Below are 26,474 nucleotides of genomic sequence, written 5' to 3'. Positions count from 1 at the left end.
TATCACAACTTTCTACCTCCTCCAAAATATTGCTCAACAATCATTCCTGGATGCCCTCTTCACTCTCTTCCTTTCTGCCTTTGGAAACTCTGCATCTCTCTGCAAAAAATAAAACACCCTGGCTTCCCTGGTGGCTCAGTGGTTAAGAATCTGCCTGCCAATACAGCGGACAAGGGTTCGAGCCCTGGTCCAGGAAGATCCCACATGCCGCGGAGCAACTATGCCCATGTGCCACAAGTATTGAGCCTGCGCTCTAGAGCCCACGAGCCACAACTACTGAAGCCCGCGCGCCTAGAGCCCGTGCTCTGCAACGAGAAGCCACCGCAATGAGAAGCCTGCACACCGCAACGAAGAGTAGCCTATGCTCTCTGCAACTAGAGAAAAGCCCACGCGTAGCAACAAAGACCCAATGCAGCCAAAAATAAATAAATAAAACAAATAAATTTTTTTAAAAATGAATAAGACACGCACCCTTCCTTGATTCCATTTTATCACACAAAGACCACTCTGTCTCTCCTATCCTTAACTGCCTCCTTTCACACCTCATTGTCACTCATTCTGTTTCTGGCTTGACCCTGAGTACTACTTCCACACTTGTTTTAGTTTATCAGGACTGGCCTCCCATCAAACTCAGTGATGTCTCCGCAGTTATCTTGACATCTCTTCTTGAAACCTTCCAGCCTTGGCATTTAACCACGCCTGTTCTACCTGTGTCCAAACTCAATGAACACAGATTAAATGGCGAAAATCTCAATATTTTCTGAATCTTGAAAAACAAATCAAATCCTTAGCTCTAGAGCTGAAAGGATGCTATTTGAGTGTAATGAGCAACGCTCTGCCTACACCATGGCCACACGCTGGCAGTGAACTGCTGGAATGTGTCCACTGTTCCAGACTGTCACTCACCCTGAATCCCTTGAACCCAACTCACTGTCCTTCCTTCATAAAGATCAAGTGACTGGAGGTCTCCCCATGGCACCCAGCAACCTGACAGTGACAGGGATCTACACTCCAAAGTATTTGCAGGAAAAGAGCCTTCACTGAGATGCCAGACTGCCCAAATATCAATGCTCTCACTTCCTAACTGTGCAGCCTCGCACAAAGAGCTTAAACCTGCAGGTGTCCTCATCTGTAAAACGGGGATAATCAGAGCACTTGCCTCAGAGTTTGCTGTGAGGATGAAGTCAGTTAACTTGCATCTAGAAGAGCACTGGCACGTGGAGGCACTCAGCAACATTAGCTATTATCTGACCAACTGAAAAGGAAGAAGTAGTGAATTCCAAATCTCCAATTCCAGGAAGAGCTTGAAGTGGCCCCATGGCCAAGGGTACCTTCCGGGGAATTAGAAGAGACACCCGTCCAGTTAGGAAAGGCGGACGTCTCACATGGCTTCCCTTTACCAACTGCTCTGAGTGGTAACACCTCAACCTCCAATATCCAGCACCTTCTACAGTGTGACCACAAGGTATGCGTCCAGGTTAATCTCCCACTAGCTCCCCAAATGAACCTTGTTCTTTCATTGGACTAAAACTTAATCCTCTGCCTGCACACGCCCTGTTCTCTTCTACATTTGGGCCATCACCCTGGACTCCGCCCTCTTCCACTTTAAGTACTCCAACATGTCACAATCCCACATCCCTTCCAAATCCTGCTGACATATAAATCACTTTCTTTAATGCCTCCTGTACCGTTCAACCTTTTTTATGAAGCTGAATCCTCACTACCCTTTGTAAATTCTGTAAATGCCTTCTCCCACTAGAATGAATGTGTGCCGACTACCTTTCTGTTTTTTTTTTACATATCCCAAAGTGTTTAGCACAGTATCTTGCATATAGAAGATGCCCAATGTTCACTAAATGGGAGGGCCTGTCTCAATTCATTACCCCATCCTACCCCACGTACCTTGATAATGACTGAAATCTAAAAGACCTGAATTCTTAATTCTGAGCTAGATCCAGACTTAAAGTGAGACCTCTTGCTTTGAAACTCGACTAGTCTACCGGTCTAAAACAAGTCCTTTAACAGAAGGAAGACCTTGCCTTAAATTAAAATACAATATACTTTATAAGCTCTTTATCCTTTGCATGTTAAGAAGCTCTAGGGGTTTGACAGGAAAGTGTCTATTGATAGGAGAGCGTCTTTGAAAATTAGATTATAAGTTATAATATATATTTATAACGACTATACCATCTGTGTGATCAGCTGATAGACACACGAAATACTGTTCAAATAGCAGTTCAAATGTCAAGTAGACATTTGTTGATTCTAGATGTTAGTCTGCATACTAACTTTCTACCTTCTAAATAAATGCCATGATCATCCCCTAATTTCTGATTGTTTGGATCTTTTTTTAGCAATATGATATTTTAAGGAGATATAAATAAGCTTTACCAACCATCAAATAAACTACATTCTATTTTTATATGGCAACAGATTCATATCTTTAAAAATATATTTTATTAAATAATCTACTTGGAGAATAATTACAAAAGCTTTAAACAATAATTCCAAGTAGTGAAAGGCAGTTTCCTTTAAAAGAAAAAAAAAAAAGACCAAACAGTCCATAATATGTTTTGCTGCTTTATACACAGGAATGATTTATTTTACAAACTAGTCAGTTGCAACATTAGCCTGTAAAAATCAAAAACATTTTTTATCATGTCTCAAAGGCAAAGTTAACTCTATAACGATATGCTTTCACATTAACCAGTATGACAAACCATAAGAAACTTAACGCCATAACAGTTCAAAATAAAATGTACAGAACAGGCACTTTGAAGTCAGCTATTGTGTGTAACTCTCACAGTTAATGTTATGTGTACACATCTCATATTTCATCAAAGGTTATCAACCAATGAAGCAAATATTCCTTTGATGCAGAAGCACAAACACATTTAGGTTCCAAACACCATGTTCTGGTTGTAATACATGCAAGACAGACCCTAAATTAGAAAAATCTTCTGAAAGAAAATGAAGAAAAACAAAAAGCCAGGAATGAAAGCATTTACAAGCACTTGAATAAGGCCTTTAAGTGTTAAATCAGTGTTTTTTAAACCCCTTCATTCTCAGGTAAGGGATTAAGAGGCCGAGAGAGAGATCGTCTGCGAGGGTGAGGATACTGGAGGCTGGCAGTGTCAGCATCGCAAGAGTGCTCTATCAGAGGAGGAGGAGGAGGAGGAGGAGGAAGGAGCTGGGCATAACTGGACCATCTCGATCCAGCCCGTGGGGAATCCAGAGGGGGAAAGAAATACCTGAAACAATGAAGACAGGAACAAAACACCAAAACAAAACAAAAACAACAGAAAAAAAAAAAAGAAAAAACAGAAGAAAAAGAGAAAAGTAGTAAATACAAAGAGAACCAAAGAGGAAAAAACACATGCTAGAAAAAAAAGCTTTACTATATTCATGCCAAAACTAACGGAACATAATAGCAAAATCAAGACCCTTACTCAAATCAGGCTCATTTAAGCAAGTATAGAAACTTGAAAAAAGAAATACAATCTGTTAAACTTAAAATGTTAAAAAAAATTATCAGTATGAATGTTACAAAAAAGACATTAATTTTATAATTTAAAACATTTTCTAGTCTCTCAGAAACATATTGATGCTCTCCTGTAATTTACAAATCAAATAAGCTTTTTCTTTAAGCAACACTTCACTTGTAGCAGCAGCACATTTTTTAGTGCATACATGATACTGAGGACCAATTCAGATAGACTTTCACATAGTATGGCCAGCTATTGCAACATACTTTTGAAGAAACACAATCTTTGAATGTACTTAGATGTTTTTCTGCAAAAAGACTAGTACAGAATTTTGATAAGTAAAAGGGCTCAAAAATATGTCCTATTGTTATTCTTCTGCCATTTTAAAACTTACCCGTAATACTTGAGCATTTTCTCAAAAAAAGATTTATAGCTTTGTTATCAGAGGATATGAACTAAATGAAGCAGCCAACAAAATTAAGAAAATCCTGGGACATGGAATGTGGAGGTTAACATGCATGCACAATTTTAGCAGAGTTTTATCTGCTTCTTATACTATGTTTCCAAATTTTGACTTGAAGGAAACCTTAAGCCATGAAATCACACCATAAAAATATACAAGCACATATTAGAAACATTTATCTCTTTAGTGAATATGAACTGAAAACTTACAAAGATGTTTTCATTTTACTTCTAAATTATAAATGAAGCAATACCAAATGTTGTTCGGCTACAAACTGTACAGTCAAGTTACTTTCACTACTACTTCTCTCACTCCTTCACTAATACTTTTTAAACATTACAAAGAAATAACAGAGTTGTACTGAATAATATCATGTATAAACCAATTCTACAAAAGGTAAACAAATTAGCACTCAAAACAATCTTTATGAAAAATATTCAATCTTCAAATTAAAATTATAAAAATTCATTTTAGCTTACTGTTTTAGAAAATAAAAGACATAAGTCTATATATAGTCTCCAGATGGAATAGAGTGATATTTTCCCTCCTCCCAACTAGCAATGAGGATGGTAACAATCCTTTAATTTTAAAACCCATGTTCATTTCAGAAACATTTCAAAAAATTGTTTTGGTGACAATGTCTCAACAAAAAGCCTCTCCATTTATATTTCAAAAGTTTCAAATAATGTCAATAAACTGGCTAGCACAAAAAAAAATGATATACACTGTATTTTTAAAGGCCTTTTGGACTGCGTTTAGTAGTAAGCAGGCTGTTGGTGTATCTTGGGAGAGGTCAAACGGCGCTGGGGAAGGGGAAAAGGAGCTTGCTTCCCATTCCTGTGTGCATGCAACAAGCAGCAAAACAGCAAAGTTACTCCAGTTAGCTGGTACTCAGCTGTGCTTTCTGTTAAAGGACATAATACAAATGGAGAAGGGAAAATGCATCACAGATCTAACACACATGGTTATTGGCACAATAAGAATACATCAAAACTTCAAAGCTCTTTACAAAAGAAAATGTGCAGTACAGGCAGCAACCAAAAACCAGATTTTTTTAAAAAAAATTAACACTAGTATCTTTGCTTCATGGAATAATCTTTATAATCTGATATCTTCTATGGTGACCTGAAGTTGTTTTCATGCAAATACTTAAAAATCAAAAAGCAGGACTCCTTTATAAAAATATAACAATACAAAAATAGTTGAGGAGGGCTTCCCTGGTGGCGCAGTGGTTGAGAGTCCGCCTGCTGATGCAGGGGACACGGGTTCATGCCCCGGTCCAGGAAGATCCCACATGCCGCGGAGCAGCTGGGCCCGTGAGCCATGGCCGCTGAGCCTGTGCGTCCGGAGCCTGTGCTCCGCAACGGGAAAGGCCACCACAGTGACAGGCCCGCATATCGCAAAAAAAAAAAATAGTTGAGGAAATTTAAAATACAATTCTCTTCTTTCATTTAAGTTGACAACAGGACAACCACGTGACAGTTTGTTAAGGCTGTGCTTTGAAGTTTCCTAAATAGTATTCCAAATTATTCACAAAGGCATATTAAAATAATTTTACCTTACAAATTGAAATTTGAATATGAAAACAAAAGGACAACTCTTTCGATAACATTAAACATTCTTTGAGAATCTAAAATATACTAAAAATTCTAAAAATCAAGAACTCAGAATTTACCATATCCTCTTACAATCTCCATGAAAATTTTAAACACACACACAAAAAACATTTAATTTACTCACTTTTACAAAGCTTTAGTTTGTGTGTTTTATTTAAAATTTCAGCTTAACCTGACTCAAAGGCCACCCTACCAGCACTAGCAACACTAATGCTCATCTGGGACTACGATCCTCAGTACTGTCCCAAACTTCCTCTTCATCTCATTACTTCAAAATTATATATGTTTCTGGAAGACCACTAAATTTCAGCATATAATTGAGTTTGTTTAACGGCCTCAGAACCTACCTGTAAATATTATGATCAAGTAATAAGCCAAATACAGAGCTACCAAAGTGCCTCCTTCTCTTCTAGTGCCACAGTTACGTGTGAATTTCTTGATTCAATCTTAAAATCCATGAAATAACACACCTTCAGTATGGCTACCAGAATGATTTAAAAAGAAGATAATTTCTAGTTTTCTCACAAAACAGCCTACCTGCCAGCAGAAGATCCATTTAATGAATTCTGAAGATTTGGTATATTTGAACCTAGAGAAGGATTTGAGTTTCCCTGCTGAGAGCTCCCATTGACAGGGCTCCCATTACCTTTCAGAATACCAGTACACTTCCAGTTGTCCATATAATTAGCTGAAAGGAAAATGGTCAAACTCATTAACATGACTAATACCTATGTTCCAGGGCACAAATCTACAATTAAAGAAATAAAAGAGACCTACAGGCTACATATCTCTCAGGATAAATGGTAAAGACATTTTTTTAAATGAAACACATATATCTCAATTTTAACAATTATTTTTTGAAGTTTTTAAAGAAATACTAATTTAAAAACAAAGCTCTCACCACCCATTTCCTTTCCTTACTAGATAAATATTAACAGAGACAATTCTCTAAGCTACCACATTATTACATTAAGTTAATATCAAAATAAAATTCTGTCTTCATTGTAATGAATTTCAGTTCTGATGTGTGGGTAACGGAGTCACCTTCTCAGTTCAGCGAGTACAAGTCAAGTCCTCATGGATGTAGGTAACAGAACCTCTGGGGTTTGAGTGGCTTATCCAACTTGGCCTAATTGTTTGGATGCAAAACTGGTCACTGCAGACACTGAGCTCAGGAAATCCAAGTTAGGCAGGACGGGGCAGCAAAGACCCTGAGGAAAGGGACACCTGGGCTGGTTCTACCACAGCCTAAAGCTGACCATAGGAGACTCAGCCAAACTGCAGTTTGGGAACAGTAACTCCTCAGGGGAAATGAACGAAGCTGTAACTTCGAATCCTAAAGATGGGACGCCACCGACTAGAGTGGTACACAGAGCCAGTGGATAAACATCGGTGGAAAAGTGCAGACCACGCCACAGCACCCACAGTCTGTGTCGACTGTCCAGACCACTTCCTCTGCTTGGCATTTGTAAGAAACTTTTAGAATCAGTGGCCTCAAGATTCTCTAACTTTTGGGAGCTGTAGAGAAGAAGTGGGGAAGATACTGGATTTTTCTTCTCTTAAGGGCTTGTTGGCTAAAGCAATTGTTTAATCAAATAAGAGATGACTATATCCTGGGTTTGTAGAGAAGTCCCACAAGTTACACACATAGCAAATGGTATCTTTGGAGGTAGTGTATATTCTGTTACAGTTAGTTTTACTTTGTTCCACATGGAAACGTAAACAATTCAATTAGTCAATTACTGCTATGAACTAGGTAGAATAATAAAGATTCAACACAATATGAGACATTAATTTAAAAGTAACTGTAGAAAGATAATTTTTTTCAAAATACTTCAGAGTTTACATTTCTAAGTGAAAATTCTAAAGTAGCATCATAAAGCAACAATTCCTCCAATGAAATCTTACCTTTCCACAACCTGACACAGCCATCATCTCCTGAAGATGCCAGCACTGTCCCTGTTATATTCCAACTCACTCGCCAGACCTGAGAATTATGATTATCAAACTGAGCCACTATATGGATTTCAAATTTTGTTGGCCCACCAGAGGAAGTAAGTTCTTTCCTGTTAATAAAAAAATTTTCCTGAGGAATTCTGAGTGTACACACACACACACACACACACACACACACACTCACCGTTCTAAATTAAAAAATACAAATGGTCTCACATACACGCCATATCAATGTCATATCCATACCTGCCCCCCAACCTCCATAGCTTACTGAGAGATGGGCCATGTCACTTTCACTTGATTCCCCAGTACCTGGCATGATCCTACCACATAAAAGATATTAAGTGACTAAAGAGGATTTTATTCCCCCCAAAAAGTTGAGGAATAAAAGAGATGACAATGATTAATTTCAAAAGAAAAAGTAGTAGGAAGGGAAGAATAGGAGGAGAGAAGAAGGAAAAAAGAAAAGAAAAAGAACAGAAACTCACAATTCCAAAGTTAAAGCTAAATAGATTATTCACAAGAATGTCTCAGTTCTAATTTAATTTTCCCTAAGTAGACTGCCACCTCTCATTCCTTCAAACATTTATAGAGTGCAATTATATTCAGAGGATCCAATTCATTTTAGTATCTGCCTAAATAAAACACAACTAAGAAAACATAAATCTCCTCTCTTGGGCTTCCCTGGTGGCGCAGTGGTTCAGAGTCCGCCTGCCGATGCAGGGAACATGGGTTCGTGCCCCGGTCCGGGAAGATCCCACATGCCACGGAGCGGCTGGGCCCGTGAGCCATGGCCGCTGAGCCTGCGCGTCTGGAGCCTGTGCTCCGCAACGGGAGAGGCCACAGCAGTGAGAGGCCCGCGAACCGCCAAAAAAAAAGAATCCATTCTTCAGATCACTGTTGCCTCTACACTCTCCTCCACAAATGAAAATAAGCAAGAGGTAAGAGAACTTTCAAATTAGTAATTGTTTCAAAAACTCACCTCACAGGCTTTAATGTAAAAATTCTCACGTCTTTGGTTGCTATGGCAAGAATGTGGAAAGACCGTCCCAAGTTTGGAGCAAAGGCAATATCGTGGACAGGATCCGTGACTGTCAGGAGGGTTTCAGCTTTTGCATATTTCCTAAATGAAAAAACAATTTACGTTAGAATTATCAGAAATGAAAATTTTAAAAATCCACATGTCTAGGTATCTCCATTTTCTCCATCTTGCTCACAATGAAGTAGCAATATATAATATGTCCAGCCCCAATCCCCAGAAACTGTGAATGTGACCTATCGGAAAGGGCCTTTGCAGATACAATTAAGGATCTCAGGATGAGAGAGAAACAGACATTAGAGAAGAAGCCATGTGAAGACACAGGCAGAGATTGGAGTGATGCAGCTCAGCCACGGAACTCCTGGAGCCTCCAGAAGCTGGAAGAGACAAGGAAAGAGTCTGAAAGCAGCACAGCCCTGACAACACGTTGATTTCAGATTTCTGGCCTCCAGAACTCTGAAAAGAAACATCTCTTTTAAGCCACCAGTTTGTAGTAATTTGCTTTGACAGCCCTAGGAATGTAATATAACCTCCCAGGTTTCTTCCTTTAATTTTTTTTTTAAGTTTAGCTTAAAACAGAGTAACTAAAACTTAATTAGAATGAGATCTTGATTTGTTAGCCATTAACATCTTTTTTAAGAAAAAGGGTACCTGAATTCCCTAAAATTTGAGTGTAAAGAAAAAAGTTAAGCTGACAACAGCAAGAATTGAGTTTTTTAAGTGATGATAAAGGAAGCTACAACAAAGTCTATTTCCACACCTCGGGAGTGTTAAACTACCATCTGATCCTGTTATTCTCCAACTGAGAAGTCTTTCAATGGCTTCACATTACCCTTAAGATAAAAATTAAACGTTGAACAGTAGGTCTTGCAGGTATAAGCCTTCCAGATTTCTCATCACACTCCCTTTTACCTATTATGTTCCAAACACAGCGAAAATATATTGGCTCTCTCTCAACACATGCAGTTTTCTCCATCTGGAATGTTTTGCCCTCTTTGTCTGGCTAATTTCTACTCATTCTATGGGTCTCCATTTTTTTTTTTTTTTTTTTTTTTTTGCAATACGCGGGCCTCTCACTGTTGTGGCCTCTCCTGTTGCGGAGCACAGGCTCCAGACACGCAGGCTCGGCGGCCATGGTTCACGGGCTCAGCCGCTCCATGGCATGTGGGATCCTCCCGGACCGGGGCACGAACCCATGTCCCCTGCATCAGCAGGCGGACTCTCAACTACTGTGCCACCAGGGAAGCCCTATGGGTCTCCTTTTGAATGAATCTTCCTGGCCCCCTCCCCCTAGGCATAATCTCTGAACATCCTGATTCTCCCAGTTTATAAAATTCATCACCATTTTTCACCTTTTTTTTGTTTGTTTTCCCTTCATGACGGTACATACTGGGAGATCAATTACCTTTTCCTCTACACCACTCAATTTTATATTACCAGAGCAGAGAACTTAGCGTATCATAGGAAATCAGTAAATATGTGACAAATAATGCGTAACTGAGTTAATGAATAAAGAAATAACATTTTAAAAAATTAAATGCAATTCAGAACAATAACTTAACCAAAGCAGTACTGACCTGGTGTTTTCATTATATTCGAAAATCTGAACCTTGGCCATTGCGTTTGGGCTGCTGTCATCACTTCCTACAGCGATCATGGGGGAATGAGCACGAGAGCTAGAAAGGAAAAGTAAAAGATATTTTACATATTTGTAAAGTTAATGCACATTTAGTTCAGAGAATTAAAAATGCGTTCAGCAGCCATGCAACCCACCAGTCAGCGTGTCACTGCGGACTAGACCCCTGCCACACCCGGCACCACACACCCAGGAGGGGTACCCCTGAGTTCTCAGCCTGGGGACTGAGGACACTGGGCTTTCACCTTGTTTTTAAGCACATTTTCTTATGGCTTAGAAAGTAGTCCTTTTCCCAAAACAAAAGGCTTCAAGCAGTCAATAGATTTTTTTTTTAAAGACACTTAAGAGGCGTTAGAATTTTTCTTTCTAAAAGATCTGGTCATTAACTATAGAATGAAAAGTAATTTTACGGTGACCAAATTCATGGCAAAAAGATTTTTACATGCTTCGTACAAAAAGAACCCCACCCCGACGGAGAAGGAAAAGTAGAAAAAGACCACCCTCAGGAAGGCATGCCTGTCATTCTCTAGTCTCCAGACTCATTTGTGGTCAACTGCGTTTTGACAAAGGCAAAAGATAAGCAATAAGAGAGTGAACTCCACTGACGTTGACTCTAGGTTGAATCTTTTTTTTTCATTTCTATGTCTAATGTCCTAGATATTGATTTCCTTTGCCTCCCCCATCCAGATTAAGTAATACCTCTATGAACATGACATAGAGGTATTGTTTAACCTTTGATCTAGATATTGTGATCTGCCAATTTCATAAAGCTGAAAACAAAATGCGATAATTAAAAAAAAACGTTTAGGTGTTTATTACTAAAGCATCTGATAACGACATCACCTAATATAAGGAAAAAACCAGGTAGGGACTTCCCTGGCGGTCCAGTGGTTAAGAATCCACCTTCCAATGCAGGGGACACAGGTTTGATCCCTGGTTGGAGAACTAAGATCCCACATGCCTTGGGGCAACTAGCCCACGTGCTCTGGAGCCTGCACGCCACAATTAGAGAGAAGCCCAAGTGCTGCAACTAAGACCCGACACGGCCACAAATAAACAAACATTTTTTTTAATTAAAAAAAAAAGAAAAATACCAGGTAAACTACAAAGTCCTATAGTAATAAAATAAAATTACAAGTTACTTATTATAATTCTTGGCTATTCAAAGGGATGTAAATTATAGTAATTTCTATATCTCACAAAATTTCTTTTTTCAATGTTCCACAAATGTATTTATTTGATCAAGGACAAGTACATTTATAGTAATATATTCTAAAATTACTGAAAATATAAATTTTTAAAATATTCTAAAAATTAAATTGTGAAACATCCAGATAACAACCTGAATTAAGGATTATCTCATTTGTATATCCATAAATAAGATGATCACATTTAAACCATTTTCCAAATATGACTCATAATTAAACAGTGAGCAAAACCATCCAACTCTGACTGAATACAGGAGACTGATCACCTGCATCTCCTTCCTACGCCTCCATGGAAATGATGAAAAAATAACACTGTAACAGTGCAGAAATCAGAATGTGCCATCAGAAATCATGAAATCTGGAGGATTCCAGGAAGCAAAAGGAGATCAGACAGTTAAAATGCTAAGGGAAAAAGAGCTCAACAACTATCATTAAGGAGGAAATTCTAGCAGCTCCAACCTCTAATCAATAAGTAAATAACGAATCAATCAATCAACCAATAGTAATGAGTAATGGGGCAATCATGAATTGATTCATTTAATAATCTGCAATCAGAAGACCCCCATGGCTGGCAGCTGACTCTGCTCTAGGCTAAATAAAATCTGAGAAGGATCTTAGTGAGATGATTAGAACTTATGAGGAGAGATATGAACTTGAAATAAAGTAGCACTGCAAAGCCGGCAGGGAGAGGGACAAGAAAGAAGAAAATACATTAAAGTGCTCTATCCCCCAAGTCAAAACCTCCTGACTTTGGCAATTTGGGGGTAATGCCCACCTGCCAGCTCCCTCTTGGTCGCCCTACAAGGAAACCCTGCCAAACCACTCCACCTACTTAGTCAAAACTCAGCCAACCCCCTAAGTAAGAGAATGAGATGTTAAGAAAACAGCATCTAACAGGAGAAAAATACCAACACCAGTTCTCTCTAGCAGCCATCACAGTCTCCTGTTCACAAATACATGAGCAAAGACTAACATGCACTTGAGAAAAAGAAGGAGTGTGACAGTTAAAGACCAAGGCATACAAACAGTTCTTTGAGGAAACAGATCTTTGAGAAAATATAAAACAGCCTACAGTCCACATCATATGCAGATTCTACATTTGTAAACTGACCTACTTGCTAAAATTTATTTGCAAAACCAAAAATCCAATACTTGGGGCATTCATGGGCCTTCCTGTTTCAGCTTTATGCTGAAAAACCAGTGCCTGCTTTGCACTCTATTTACCATCATGTTTTCTGCATTTTTGTTCTTTGTGTTGATGATTTCACTGTTTAAAATGACCCCCAAGCTTCCCTGCTGGCGCAGTGGTTGGGAGCCCGCCTGCCGATGCAGGGGGCACAGGTTCATGCCCCGATCTGGGGGGATCCCACGTGCCGTGGAACAGCTGGGCCCACGGGCCGTGGCCGCTGGGCCTGCGCGTCTGGAGCCTGTGCTCCGCAACTGGAGAGGCCACAGCGGTGAGAGGCCCGTGTACCGCAAAAAAAAAAAATGGCCCCCAAGCGCAGTGCTGACGTGCTGCCTTGTGTTCCTAAGTTTAGCAAGAAGTTCATGATGTTCCTTATGGAGAAAATACCTGTGTTAGATAAAAGCTGCATTCAGGTGTGAGTTAGTGTTGTTGGCTGAGTTCAATGTTAATGAATATATGCTAAATAAGGTGGCTTTAGACAGAAAGACACATAAAACAAGGTTAAGTACTGATCAGTTAACAAAAATGTGATCAGAGGCTGGTAGCACCTAATCCTGTATTTCCCCTGGGAGGGGTGGCTCAGTATTAGCTAATTCAGTGTTGCAGCAACTTGATAGAACATAACTACTGCAAAAAAGGAGACTTGACTGTAAATCAAAAAACATAAAAATTTTAATTAGGATCCTCAGAGAAATGTTGTATCCATGTAACAAAAACTGACAGGCATAAAAAAGGAGTTATCAGAGAAAAAGAAAGACTTAACAATTAAAAATGATTGCCACTCCCCCCAACCCCCAACATCACTGAATGGTATAAAATGTACACCTGAAGAACAAGTTGGAGATCTGGAAGACAGAGTAGTAAATCTCCAAACAATTTTAAAGAAATAGAGAGTAAATCCAAGAATAATCAAAGATGAATTCCAGAAGGACAGAATCGAGAAAACAGAAGGATAAATTATCAAAGAATCCTAAAATATCCCCAATCTGAGACAAGGACCTTCACCTTAAAAGGGACCACTAAGCATCAAGCAGGATGAATTCAAAATAGACCAACATCTAATAGTGTATGTCTGGATTTACTTAAAAATAATCCAGTTTTTTTTGTTTTGTTTTGTTTGTGAAGGTGGGGAGGCATATACAGATTAAACAAGAGTAGCTTTGAATTACTGTAGCTGGGTGATGGATATTTGAGGCTCTGCCTATTATATACTTTTAGTATATTTGAAATCTTCCCTAACAGAAAAATGTTTTAAAAGAAAAAACACCTGGAAACATCCTGGTATATAAATTTTAGAATTCTACTACCTTAAACCATACAAAGCAATTCCAGGAGTTTTAATGACCCAAGTGTGAAAGGCAAAACCAAAAACCTTTCAGAATACACTTGACAACATCAAGGTGGGGAATTTTTCAAATAAAAAAACAAAAAGCACTATAACAAATATAGAAAGACTGTTAAGTGTGGCTATATTAAAATTCAGAACTTTCTGCAGACTATCAAAAGTCATGATAGTGTCAAAATGACAAACCACAAACTCGGAGAATATACTTGCAACTCAAAGTAGTAATGCAAAATCCTAAAATCTTCCAGAAAGACTAGTCTTCCTACAAAAGATCCAGTATCAGACTGACCTCAGACATCTCACCACCTAAAGTTTAAAAGATTCAAGAATAGTAATTTGAAACTTGGCCGAAACTCTTACATTTGGAACTTGGCCGAAGTTCTAAAACTAGTCAAACTATAATTAAGCATGGAGAAAAATTAAGACATTTCTGGGTATGCCAGAATTCAGAAAGCTTGCCATCCATCCCATATAGGAAAAAAAGTTACTTTAAGAGGTATGTGACCAAAATGAAAACAAAAAATCCAAAGGCAACTCGTGATACGAAAATTGTGACAGCCAAGTATAACCCAAAAGTAAAGGAATCAGTAAAGAGAAAAGAGCACCCATCAGGAGTTAATGCCATATTATTCTGTGTGAACGAAAGTTTTCATGAAACAGATTACATTTATGTCTGTAATGAATATTTACATAATCTAGTCTTATAAATTTGGTTGCTACTTAATATTTAGAATCAACTTGTAGTCAAAAGATAAAGTACTTATATGTGTACTTAACACATATAACTTAATATTATTAAATGTTTACAAAACATAAATACAAACATTGTAAATCTTGTCACTGTATAAGCAATATAACAAAATATTAGGAAATGGGAGGGTGAATGTGTGGTAGAAGCAGAAAAAAGCTGATTTCCCCTTTTTTAAAAGAGAGGTGAGTCAATATATAGTCTAAAAATTGATAAATCACTAGAGAAATAAATATTTAAAATTAAGATAATTACCAATACAACTAAACAACTATTAACACTTCCACAAATAAAATACCTTGTCATACCTTCACAAGTGGAAAGCTTTGTAAATGTGCTGAAGTCATCTTTCACAGAATGAGTATAAATACTGTCTAAAGATAACACAGCAAGAACCAAAGCTATAAATAAATCATTTAAAAATAAAATAGTGACTACCAGAATTAAAATCTAAAAACAAAACTACTAACAGCATTTGTTTTTAGGGAGTAAGGGAACTTTTACCTCTCATTTTGTACTCTTCTAGATTATTTGAATTTTTTTATCAGGTGACTCATTACTCTTTTAATTTTAAAAAGTTTAATAAAAATCAACTATGATACAGTCTTAGAATCATACTCTATACAGCAGTTAAAGGAGTAAGGAAGAACTAGTTATACTAACACATGGGAAAATGCTCATGATGTATCTGTAAGTGAAAAAGGCAAATTGCATGAAAGGAAAATGTTATGTCTAAACATGTCTGTGTGTTTTGTGTCCACTTGTACATGATAGCATATACCTGTATTTGCATATATTTGTGTGTTTATAAACACACAAATTAAATATTTGTTATTAAATATTTATTTTATATACATGGAAAAAGTCCAGAAGGCGCACCAGAATATTTACAGTGGTTGGCTTCTTCTGTGGAGTAGAAATAGGGGTATAAGACACATGACAGGGTGGAGAAAGGAGAATTTTTATTCTACATAATATACATTTTAAAAAATAATGAACAAGACTACTTAAGAAAAGCATTTTCAAAAAAATAAACCATCTGATGCTAAGTGTAATAATTACTAGGCTTATATCACCAGAGGATTGCTGTGTAAGCATACCTTGAAGGGTTCCAAGAAATACAACTACAGCTTAGCTTGCATGAGATCTCATGTTGCAGAGACCACTGGCTGAGATTCATGACGTCTGGTGCCTCGTAGATTCTGACTATACCATCTGCTGAGCAGGTTGCTAACATAAGACCCATATGCTTAGGAGCAAATTTCACGTCGGTAACAGATGTTCTGCTGTCCACTAGTGTTGTCCTCTTGACCTGAAAAAAAATTAACAATTTAAATTAAATACAGGGACTTCCCTGGTGGCGCAGTGGATAAGAACACACCTGCCAATGCAGGGGATACGGGTTCGATCCCTAGTCTGGGAAGATCCCACATGCCGCGGAGCAACTAAGCCTGCACACCACAAGGAAGAGTAGCCCTGCTCGCCACAACTAGAGAAAGCCCTCGCGCAGCAACAAAGACCCAACACAGCCAAAAATTTAAAAAAAATAAATTACATCTTAAAATAAATAAATTAAATACAAAAAAAAAGGATGGCAGAGTGGAAGGAACACAGGCTCTGAAATCACACAGAACTCCTCTGCCACTTACTAGGTATATAACCTTGAATAAGGTATTCAAAACCTGTGTGGGCCTCAATTTCCTCCAAAGCACTTAACAAAGTACCACATACACAGCTAGCAATCAGTAACAAACCAGTGACCTATAATCAATTACTCCCTCTATGGCAGAAGAAAGAAGGCCTTACGAAGTCTAACTTTATTAAATTAGGTTAAGTACTCTCTTCTTAAGCAGATAGGTCAGTAAACCAGAAAATGTTAGAATTTTCATATGAGCAGTTTTGTCATACAAAGCAGGCCGCAAAGTAAAAGAATTAAGATTCTTTAACAGCAGAATGGAAGGTGTGAAACTTCTTCCATCAAATGTAAGTGTTAGTCCTACTCAGACCGCTACCATCCACTTTTAAAAGAAGGCATGTAGTAGAGACCAAGCGAATGGTACGAAGCTGGCATTCTGGTAATTAGAGAATCCCAGCATAGCATGTACCAGTTACTGTCTGGCACCTAGATGAGATGATTTTTGACTGAAAATGTCAATAAAATTTAGAAATCAAGAGTTTACTGTCTATGGTTACTAAAATACATCTTAAGGTGTCTGAATATCAAAAGAATATCAAATTTCAAAGATAGCAGAGCATCTTTGCAAACGTTTGTCTAAAAACACCACTGAATAATTAATAACACGAATGCTGAAATATTAAATGTATTAATGACAGTGGATTTAACTAAAGACAAATAATTAAGTTCGAAGAAAAATCCTTTCTATGCCACCACTCCTAAACCCAACCTATAGGATGCTAACTGATCCATCTCAGACTGACTGCTAGAAAAATCCTTTCTATTCAAGAAATGTCTCTGCTCCCCTGCCCTTAAGCAACTGTTTGCCTGAGGAAGGCCCCGGTGCAAAGGCAATGAGGCCAACCCCTCCCATCATTTGAAACAAAAAATGTCAAACAATATGAATAGTATGCAAGCTACAAACCTACAGTAATTAAAACAATTTGTTATGGCCTAAGGATAGACAGACACCAATGGAATAGAGTCCAGAAATAAACTCTCCATATATGGTCACTTGATTTTCAACAAGGATGTCAAAATCATTCAATGGGGAAAAGGCAATCTTTTCAATAAAAGGTGTTAGAAAACTGGATATTGACATGTAAAAGAATGAAGTTAGATACTTACCTTATACCGTGTACAAACATTAACTCAATATGAATCAAAGACCTAAACATGAGAACTAAAATTACAACACTCTTAAAAGAAAACTTTGGGGAAAAGTCTCCATTACAATGAATTTGTCTATGATTTATGATACCAGAAACACAAGGAAACAAAAGAAAAAAATAAACTGGACTTCATGAAAATTTTGTGCACCTACGGACACTATCAAGAGAGTGAAAAGGCAAATCACAGAATGGGAGGAAATATTTGGAAATCATATATCTCTTAAGGAATTAATATCCAGAATACTTAAAGAACCCCTACCTACAACTCAACAAAAAAAAAAATGTGCAAAGGACTTGAAGAGACATTTCCCTAAAGAAGTAAAAGTTTCTGGTAAAAATTCCAATTCCGGTGGGGGTGGGGGGTAGAGGCTGTTCCCCACATAATTCTGACACCAGCAGGGTGTCCAAGGAGAATTCAACTCAATTTTGATACTAACTACCCGGAGATAGCGTCAGATTCCACGAGCTCAGAGTTCAGTCCCACAAGACCACCCTTCTTCAGATGCCAGTTGAAAACCCAGGTTGTTATCTGTGCTTCTGACTGACTGGTGTAACTCAGGGACAGTCACATGGAAGAGACGCACAGGCTGGGGACAGGTACCCAAGGCTGGGGACAGGTGTGGAGCTTCCACGCCCCCTCCAGGCACCACTCTCCCCAAATCTCCAGGTGTTCACCAGTCCAGAAGCCTCCGAACCCTGTCCTCTAGGGAAGGGGTCCCCAACCCCTGGGCCATGGACCAGTCCCGGTCTGTGGCCTGTTAGGAACCGGGGCGCACAGCAGGAGGTGAGCGGCAGGCAAGCGAGTGAAGTTTCGTCTGTATTTACAACCGCTCTCCGTTGCTCACATTACCACCTGAGCTCCGCCTCCTGTCAGCATTACGCTGAGTTGTATAATTATTTCATTATTTTATTATTACAATGTAATAGTAATAGAAATAAAGTGCACAACAAATGTAACGTGCTTGAATCATCCCAAAACCATCCCCCTTTGCCCTCTCCGTGGAAAAACCATCTTCCACGAAACGGGTCCCTGGTGCCAAAAAGGTTGAGGACAGCTGCTATAGGGGTTTTATGGAGACATCATTACACAGGCGTGAATGACTACCTCATTGGCCATTGGTGACTACATCAATCCCCAGCGCCTCTCTCCTCCCTGGAGGTCAGGGTGGGTGGGACTGAAAATCTTACCACCCCGAAGTGTTCTTGGAAAGACCACTGCTCCTCGGGTGCTCATGTTCCCCACCCACCAACCCACCACTAACAAATGTCTCACCCAATGGCTCTGTCCACGCAGTTTATCATTTGATTCTCCTACTATTTCTTCCCAGACAGCAGCTGTTCGGTCAAAAGAACAGGAAGCCAAAACCTGTCCAAATTCAGGATGGGCCCATGTCACACGCCACACAGATCCACTATGTGTCTGAGGAATTAAAAAAGCAAAAAATGAAAAAAGCTGAGTTTAGTCACTTGAAGAAACAGAATACAGGTATTTTTACTTCAACAAAAGGAGAAAGCTATTCAATTTAACATTTAAAAAGTTAAATTCTAGGGAATTCCCTGGTGGTCCAGTGGTTAGGACTCCACTCTTCCACTTCAGGGGGCATGGGTTTGATCCCTGGCCGGGGAACTAAGAGCCTGCATGCCGTGCAGCGCAGCCAAAAAAAAGTTCAATTCTAGCACTTTTAACGTTTAGAAGATACTCTGTACTTAAGATTGCAGCCCTTCTAGAGTCAAATTCTTCTAACGTTTTACTAATAAAGAAAAATCCAGCTGGATAAAGTTGACCTCTTTCCGTGCTAATGATAGTTGGAGACTTCGTTCAGAGTTTAGCCTAACAAAGCTTTTAAACAGAGATTCTATCAGTCCACTGTTTTTTTTTTTACTTGCAAATTTCCTCTATAGGAAACATCCACCTGATAAATAAGAGTAATCAAAATTATATGCTTCAGGGCTTCCCTGGTGGTGCAGTGGTTGAAAGTCCGCCTGCCGATGCAGGGGACACGGGTTTGTGCCCCGGTCCAGGAAGATCCCACATGCTGCGGAGTGGCTGGGCCCGTACGCCATAGCCGCTGAGCCTGTGCGTCCCGGAGCCTGTGCTCCGCAACGGGAGAGGCCACAACAGTGAGAGGCCTGCGTACCGCAAAATAAATAAATAAATAAAATAAGAAAATTATATGCTCCAAAAGCCTGACAGTATAAGAAACCATAGCAACAAAATGCTTAAATGATTCTGATGTCTGGCTAGACAATGGACTATTCTAGGAAAAGAGGCAATGAGAACAAATATAGAGAAGTCCAAATCCTTGTATTCTGAGGAAATAATTTAAAGTTCAATAGCATTTCTTTATAGATGAAAAATGTCAAATTAGTTCAAATTTCTATTATCCAACTTTTTGTTGACAAAAAAAAAGGCAGAAAAGTCTTAAAGCATTTCACATCAACAGAATTCATTTGTGCTTTCCAGTAAAAATAATGTATGACAACAAGCACCAGTCCACCAATGATGCTTACAAAATCTGTTTCAATCTAACACTTTTATACTCAATAATCTCAGAACACTTTCATAATCCAATAATTTCTACATGGTAACAGTGTCATCATCCAATGGTAAACTTTGCACCGCCCCCCTTTTTTTTTTGGCCGTGCCATGCGGCATGCAGGATCTTTGTTCCCCGACCAGGGATTAACCCATGCCCCCTGCAGTGGAAGCACAGAGTCTTAACCACTGGACCACCAGGGAAGTCCCTGCACCCTTATTTTATTTTTTTTGCGGTACGTGGGCCTCTCACCATTGTGGCCTCTCCCGCCGCGGAGCACAGGCTCCAGATGCACCGGCCCAGCGGCCACGGCTCATGGGCCCAGACACTCCGCGGCACGTGGGACCCTCCCGGACCAGGGCACGAACCCGCGTCCCCTGCATCGGCAGGCAGACTCCCAACCACCAGGGAAGCCCCTGCACCCTTATTTTTTATCCTTTGTTCTGTCCAGTCTTTTTCATTTCACCTTTCTTATTTTTACAGGCTATTAAGTAAAAGATGCACTAGGGCACTGAGATTCTGCTAAATGTTAGATTCCCAGTAAAGCACAATCTAACTAAAGAATAAGGATTGCACAAAGGTGTTCATAACAATAAAAAGGAAACAACTTAAATATCCATCAGCTAAACAAAATAGGGTATATTTGTTGTTATATTTGTTTTGTTGCTATAGTTATGTTTAAAAACAAACCAAAGTACTTATGAAACATGCTGTTAAACTAAAAAGCAAGAAATACGAGTCTCCTTTTGGAGTGATAAAAATAAGTTTTGGAACTAGACAGAGGTAGTAATTGTACAACATTGTGAATGTAATAAATGCATTCACATTTATTTGTTTACTTGAAATGGCTAATTTTACGTTGTGTGACTCTCACCTCAATTTAAAAAAAGGGGAGAGGACAAAAGATTTGAATAGACACTTCACCAAAGAAGATAAATGAATGGCAAATACGCACATGAAAACACTATCAACATAATTAATCATTAAGGGCATACAAATTGAAACCCAGTGAGACACCACTTCACACCCACTAAGATGGCTATAATCAAAAAGACAGACTGGAACCCTCATACATTGATGGTGGAATATAAAATGGTGCAGGCACTCTGGAAAAGAGTCTGGCAGTTTTCAAGAAAGTTAAAACATACACAGCCCAGCAATTCTATTCCTACATATCTAAGAGAATTGAAAACGTTTGTCCACACAAAGACTTGTATGGCATGTTCATAACAGCATTATTCATAAGTGCCAAAAACTAAAAACAATCAAATTGTCCATCAAATAGTGAATGAATAAATAAAATGTGGCTTCATCTATACAAGGGAATACTACTCAGCATTACAAAGGATCGAACCACTGACACATGCCACAACATCAATGAACCTCAAAAACATGCTAAGGAAAGTAGGCAGAAACAAAGAACTACATACTGTAGAATTCCATTTATATGAAATGTCTAGAAAAAGTAAAACTATACAAATAGTTCAGTGGTTACTTGGGGAGTACGAGGGAACGAGGATTGACCCCAAAAGGCACAAGGGAAACTTCAGGGTTGATGGAAGTGTTCTAAAATTAGATTATGGTTATGGTTGCATAACCGTGTAAATTTACTAATACTCGTTGAACTGTACATTTAAAATTGATGATTCTCAAGATACATAAAAATGTACCTGGGTAAAGCTATTACTTCTAAAATACAAGAAATAAAACTATGTACAAAACATCACAACTATTAAAAAATATATAAAGGAAAAAGGTAAGAAATACTGAGATGCAAAAAATAATTAGGTTAGAATGATACAGAATTTCAAATTTCTTATTCTTAAATATTCTGAAGTGTATTTGTTACTTTAATAGTGAAAAAAATGTAAGTAAAAGATATAAATTTTACAATTCTCTCAAAGCTGAACAGCAAGTCACTAATGCTACTAAATAGTAAATGTTTCAATTCTTTCAAATCACTGTAAAAATAAATACTAACCTTCCAGCTAGCAGTGCAATGCCAATCCCCACTTTCACTTTTATCCCAGACCTGTAAGAAAAAAGATATTTTATACCAAGAATTCCTACAAATTAATATGAAAAACATAAACATTAGTCACTATGAGGGCAAAGGAGGGGAACATAAATTCACAAAAGAAAACAATCAGTAAGTAAACATTCACTCATTCAACAAAATATTTATTGAGAAACTTGGATACGTCAGGCACTGTGCTGAGCACTGGGGTCAAGGAACCTTTGCTCTACTAGTTAATGGAGACAATATCAGTTACAGTCAAATCTGGTTACTTATAGCCATTATGTCCTAGTTATGTCCTAGAATGTCACTGTAAGCAGTAAATTGGCGAATACCAAACCACTCCTCCTGAGGAAAATACTGATAGGTGAGATTCACAGGAGCATCTGGTCACAATATATTTGTCAACCAATCGATACATAACCTTGTTTTATGTGTGTATGTTTAAAAACACCGTATTTGGTATACATTATTGATTCAATAACACTGAACTCACTGCCAACAGTAGCATAACTCACGTCTGAATGAAGCTTCCCTAACACACACTTTCTCCATTGGGCACATCACAGCCTTCTTGCTTGTGGGAACTCTATGCAGCACTACACTTGGGGACCACTTCAGACAGTGGAAATCACCAAAAAAAGAACAAAAATGTGAAAAATGTGACACTAAATAGACAATGAGAAGGATGCTTGTTTACATTATGAAAGCCTGAATCATAAGGCAGAGTGTCACCTGTCCAACCTCAGCTGGGAATGCACATCCGACAACTCTATAATATTTTTTGCCACCCAGCTCATGTCAACAAACAACCATAAGCATTGATTTTGGGGTTACAAATAAATTTTAAAGAATAAGCAAATTCACAAATACAATATTTGCAAATAATGAGGATCAATTGTATATATAACAAACAAAAACAAAACATTCAACATTACTACCAACAAAAAATACAGATTACAATAAGACATTTTAACCTGTGTTAAAAAAGTGTAATGATAAACAGTATGGTGGCTCCTCAAAAAACTTCGAATAAAAATAGAATTGCCATGTGATCCAGCAATTCCACTTCTGGGTCTGCACCCCAAAGAGTTGAAAGCAGGGCCTCAAGGAGATATTTGTTCACCCACATTTATACCAGCATTATTCACAACTAAAATGTAGAAGAAACCCAACTTCACTGACAGATGAGTGATAAGTAAAATGCGGTATATGCAATATATATTTTTAGCCTTTTAAAAAAGTTTTTAAGTTTAAACATTCCCTTTTTCACAAAGGAAATTATGACATATGCTACATGTATGAACTTCAAAACATTATCCTAAGTGAAATCAGCCAGTCACAAAAAAGACAAATCCTGTAAGATCCCACTTAAATGAGGCCGCTAGAATAGCCACATTCAGAGACAGAAAGTACAAGGGTGGCTGCCAGGGGCGGGGGCCGGAGGGACCGGCTAGTTATGTTTAACGGGGACAGTAAGAAATGAGAAGGTTCTGGAGATGGAGGCAAAGATATGAACATACTTAATACCCCTGAGCTGTACGCTTAAAAATGGTTAAGGTAATAAATTCTGTTACGTGTACCTTACCACAATAAAAAATAATTAAAGAAAAAAAACTGCAATGATAATGCCCGACACGGACAACTATCACACTGATCTCTTCACCAGCAGTATTGTAACATAGTACAAACCTGCAAAAAGCTAATTTGCCAATTACTCTCAAAAACTTTTAAAATATTCACTAATTTCTCTACTGTAATGAGCCTAAGGAAATCATCCAGAAAACATAAAAAGCTGGGTTAACGAAGATTTTCACTGCAACACCACGACAGACAAAAGCTCCGTACTGGACGACCCACTAGGTCCTAGTGACTTGGAGGCTGAGTTCTACTCGGATAAGGAAACCCACTCGGTTAACGGACGCTAATTATTGCGACACTCCCACGGCGGGGCGGGCGGAGGGGTGGGTGAGAAAACCTGGGCCTCGCAACACTTGCAGCCCGGGAAGTGGATTCCGACCCACCCGCGAGGACGTCGCGTACGGAGCAGACCGGCCGTGCGGCTCCCCCCGCCCCGGCACTTCTGTGAGGAGCGGGCGGACGGCGGGGAGGGGTCCCGGGACCCCGCTCCGGATGGAGGGGCCGCGGTGCCCGGGGGCCGGCTCACCCCACCCACTGTGCCGGCGCCCCCGCGACCCGGGTCCCAGCCTGACCAACGAGGAGCAATGCCATGGCGCCTAGGGCCCAACCGGGCGGCCCTGGCGAGTCGACCTGCCCCGCGCGTTCGGCCTCCCCCGCGACAGGAGCGCGCACGCCGCCATGACGCACGCACGCCCCCGCAGCCGCGCGGAGGCGGCCCAGGCGGTGTTGACTCCACAATAACTAGGAGGAGGGCGCCCGCCAATCGGCCTGGGCTCCGGACCTCGTGTCCGCAGCGCGCCTCAAGTCGGGAAGAGTCCACTCTCCACGCGCCCCTCCGCTCGGACAGCGGGCCGCGCACGCTCCCGCCTCCTTCCGGGCTCGGCCCCGCGCGCACCTTGACGCTCTGGTCACTGGAGCAGGTGGCCATCCGCCGTCCGTGGAAGTCGAAAGACACATCGTGGATGAGATCTTTGTGGTCCGCCGCGATGCTGCGCGCCACGAACATGGCTGCGCCAGCCCCTCCCTCCTCCAACAGGACGGCGCGGCGGCGCGCGGACCACAGCCCACCCGGACCTGGCGCCGGGGCGCGCACCGCTGTGCTTCCCGCGGGCCGCTCGCGCGCCCCGGCTGCGCCGCGCCCCGCCCCCCGGCCCATCATACCCTGCGGGACCCCGCCCCCGCCCCGTCATACCCCGCGCGGCCGTGGCTACTGGACTTCTTGGGACGCCGGTCAGTCTCTTGGATGCGGCGCTGCCTGTACCCTGAGGAGAGTTAGAGGACTCTCTGACCAAGTGTGGAAATTGGGGAGAATGCGAAGGTTAAGACTGTCGTCTGCGGGCCTCGGCCCTGAGTCAGTCTCGTCCGTGTTTGGGCGTGTGTCCCCGGGAGACGGGCCGGGCCGGGCGGGAGTGGGCGCGGAGAGTGGGCAGTGCGGACGGGGCGTGTGTCCGGGGCTGTTCCGGGCGGCCGGAGCGCAGGCTCCCAGACGTAGCGGGTGGGCCCGGCCGTTTCCCGCCCCCCACACCAACCCCGGGAGGTGCGGAAATGGCTTAGCCTTGCTGTTAGTTCCTTCACTTGCCTTCCCCCCTGCGCCCCCCACTAAAAATAGTAAGATTTTATTGGTACTTTCAGAGGCAAACTCCCAAACCTGTGAGCTGCAGGTATGATAACTAAGAACTACTGTAACTGCTCTGAGGTCAAAGACACTCATTTCCAGAGAAAGTACTCACTATCTGTGAAGGTTTGATAGATTTATAAAAGCTCCAAACCTTAAAAAACTTCGTATAAGTGAAGTTTAGAGACAGTAAACACAGCGGTTGTTGCCAGAGATTATCCGGGTGAGAGGTTGAATAGGAGGGATTTTTTTTTTTAAGAGACTTCATTTTTTTAGAGAAATTTTAAGTTCATTGCAAAAGCTGATCAGAAAATACATAGAGGTCTCATATAGGCAACTACCCTCCCCACTCAGTATTAGCAGCGCAGTCGTACATTTGTTACATAGCATATTACTATCACCCAAAGTCCATAGTTTACCTTGGGGTTTGCTCTCAGTGTTGTACATTCCGTGCATTTTGACAAATGCATAGGGACATGTATTCACCGTGGTAGGGTTGTACGGAATGGGTTCACTGCTCTAAAAATCCTCTGTGCTCCACCTAGTCATCCTCCCCTACCCCCATCCCTCAGTCTTGGGCAAACACTGATCTTTTCACTGTCTCCATAGTTTTGCCTTTTCCAGAATGTGCTATATAGTTGGAATCATACAGTGTGTAACCTTTTCAGATTGGTGACTTTCACTGAGTAATATGCGTTTAAAGTTCTTCCATGTCTTTTCACGGCTTGATAGCTCATTTCTTTTTCACCCTGATTAATGTTCCATTGACTGGATGTATCAAAGTTTATCCATTCAACGTCTGAAGGACCCATTGTTTGCTTCCAAGTTTTGGCAATTAAGAATAAAGCTGATACAAACATCCATTTGCAGGTTTTTGTGTGGAGATAAATTTTCAACTCCTTTGGGTAGATACCAAGGACCATGATAGCCTCCTCATATGGCAAGTATATGTTTAGTTTTGTAAAAACCCTCCAGACTGTCTTCCATAGTGGCTGAATCATTTTACATTCCCACCAGCAATGAATGAGAGTTCCTCACCAGCATTTGGTGTTATCAGTGTTCCAGATTTTGGCCATTCTAAGAGACATGTAGTGGTATCTCATAGTTGTTTGTTTTAATTTTCATCTCCCTCATG

At 40.1% G+C, this 26,474-nt stretch overlaps 1 protein-coding gene across 3 annotated transcripts; it reads right to left on the bottom strand.

Moving 5' to 3' along the window:
- Positions 1-2,567: 2,567 nt before the first annotated feature.
- On the bottom strand, positions 2,568-24,859 carry SEH1L (SEH1 like nucleoporin). 3 transcript variants are annotated; one of them, XM_067699823.1, is made up of 9 exons: positions 24,506-24,858; positions 22,048-22,098; positions 18,803-18,949; positions 15,783-15,994; positions 10,137-10,235; positions 8,503-8,643; positions 7,473-7,630; positions 6,102-6,252; positions 2,568-3,251 (listed from the first exon to the last, which is right to left on the bottom strand). In XM_067699823.1, the coding sequence occupies exons 1-9, from the start codon at positions 24,728-24,730 to the stop codon at positions 3,050-3,052; spliced, it is 1,386 nt and encodes a 461-aa protein (XP_067555924.1). In that variant the 5' UTR covers positions 24,731-24,858; the 3' UTR covers positions 2,568-3,049. The 3 variants fall into 3 exon arrangements, with proteins under 3 accessions (XP_067555924.1, XP_067555925.1, XP_067555926.1); XM_067699824.1 differs by having other exon boundaries at positions 24,620-24,857; XM_067699825.1 differs by lacking the exon at positions 2,568-3,251 and adding an exon at positions 3,304-4,852 and having other exon boundaries at positions 24,506-24,859.
- Between the last annotated feature and the right edge of the window lie 1,615 nt (positions 24,860-26,474).

Source organism: Pseudorca crassidens, chromosome 12, assembly GCF_039906515.1.
Source record: "Pseudorca crassidens isolate mPseCra1 chromosome 12, mPseCra1.hap1, whole genome shotgun sequence".
Lineage (NCBI taxonomy): Eukaryota > Metazoa > Chordata > Mammalia > Artiodactyla > Delphinidae > Pseudorca > Pseudorca crassidens.
This window is presented reverse-complemented; position numbering and strand designations above follow the sequence as displayed.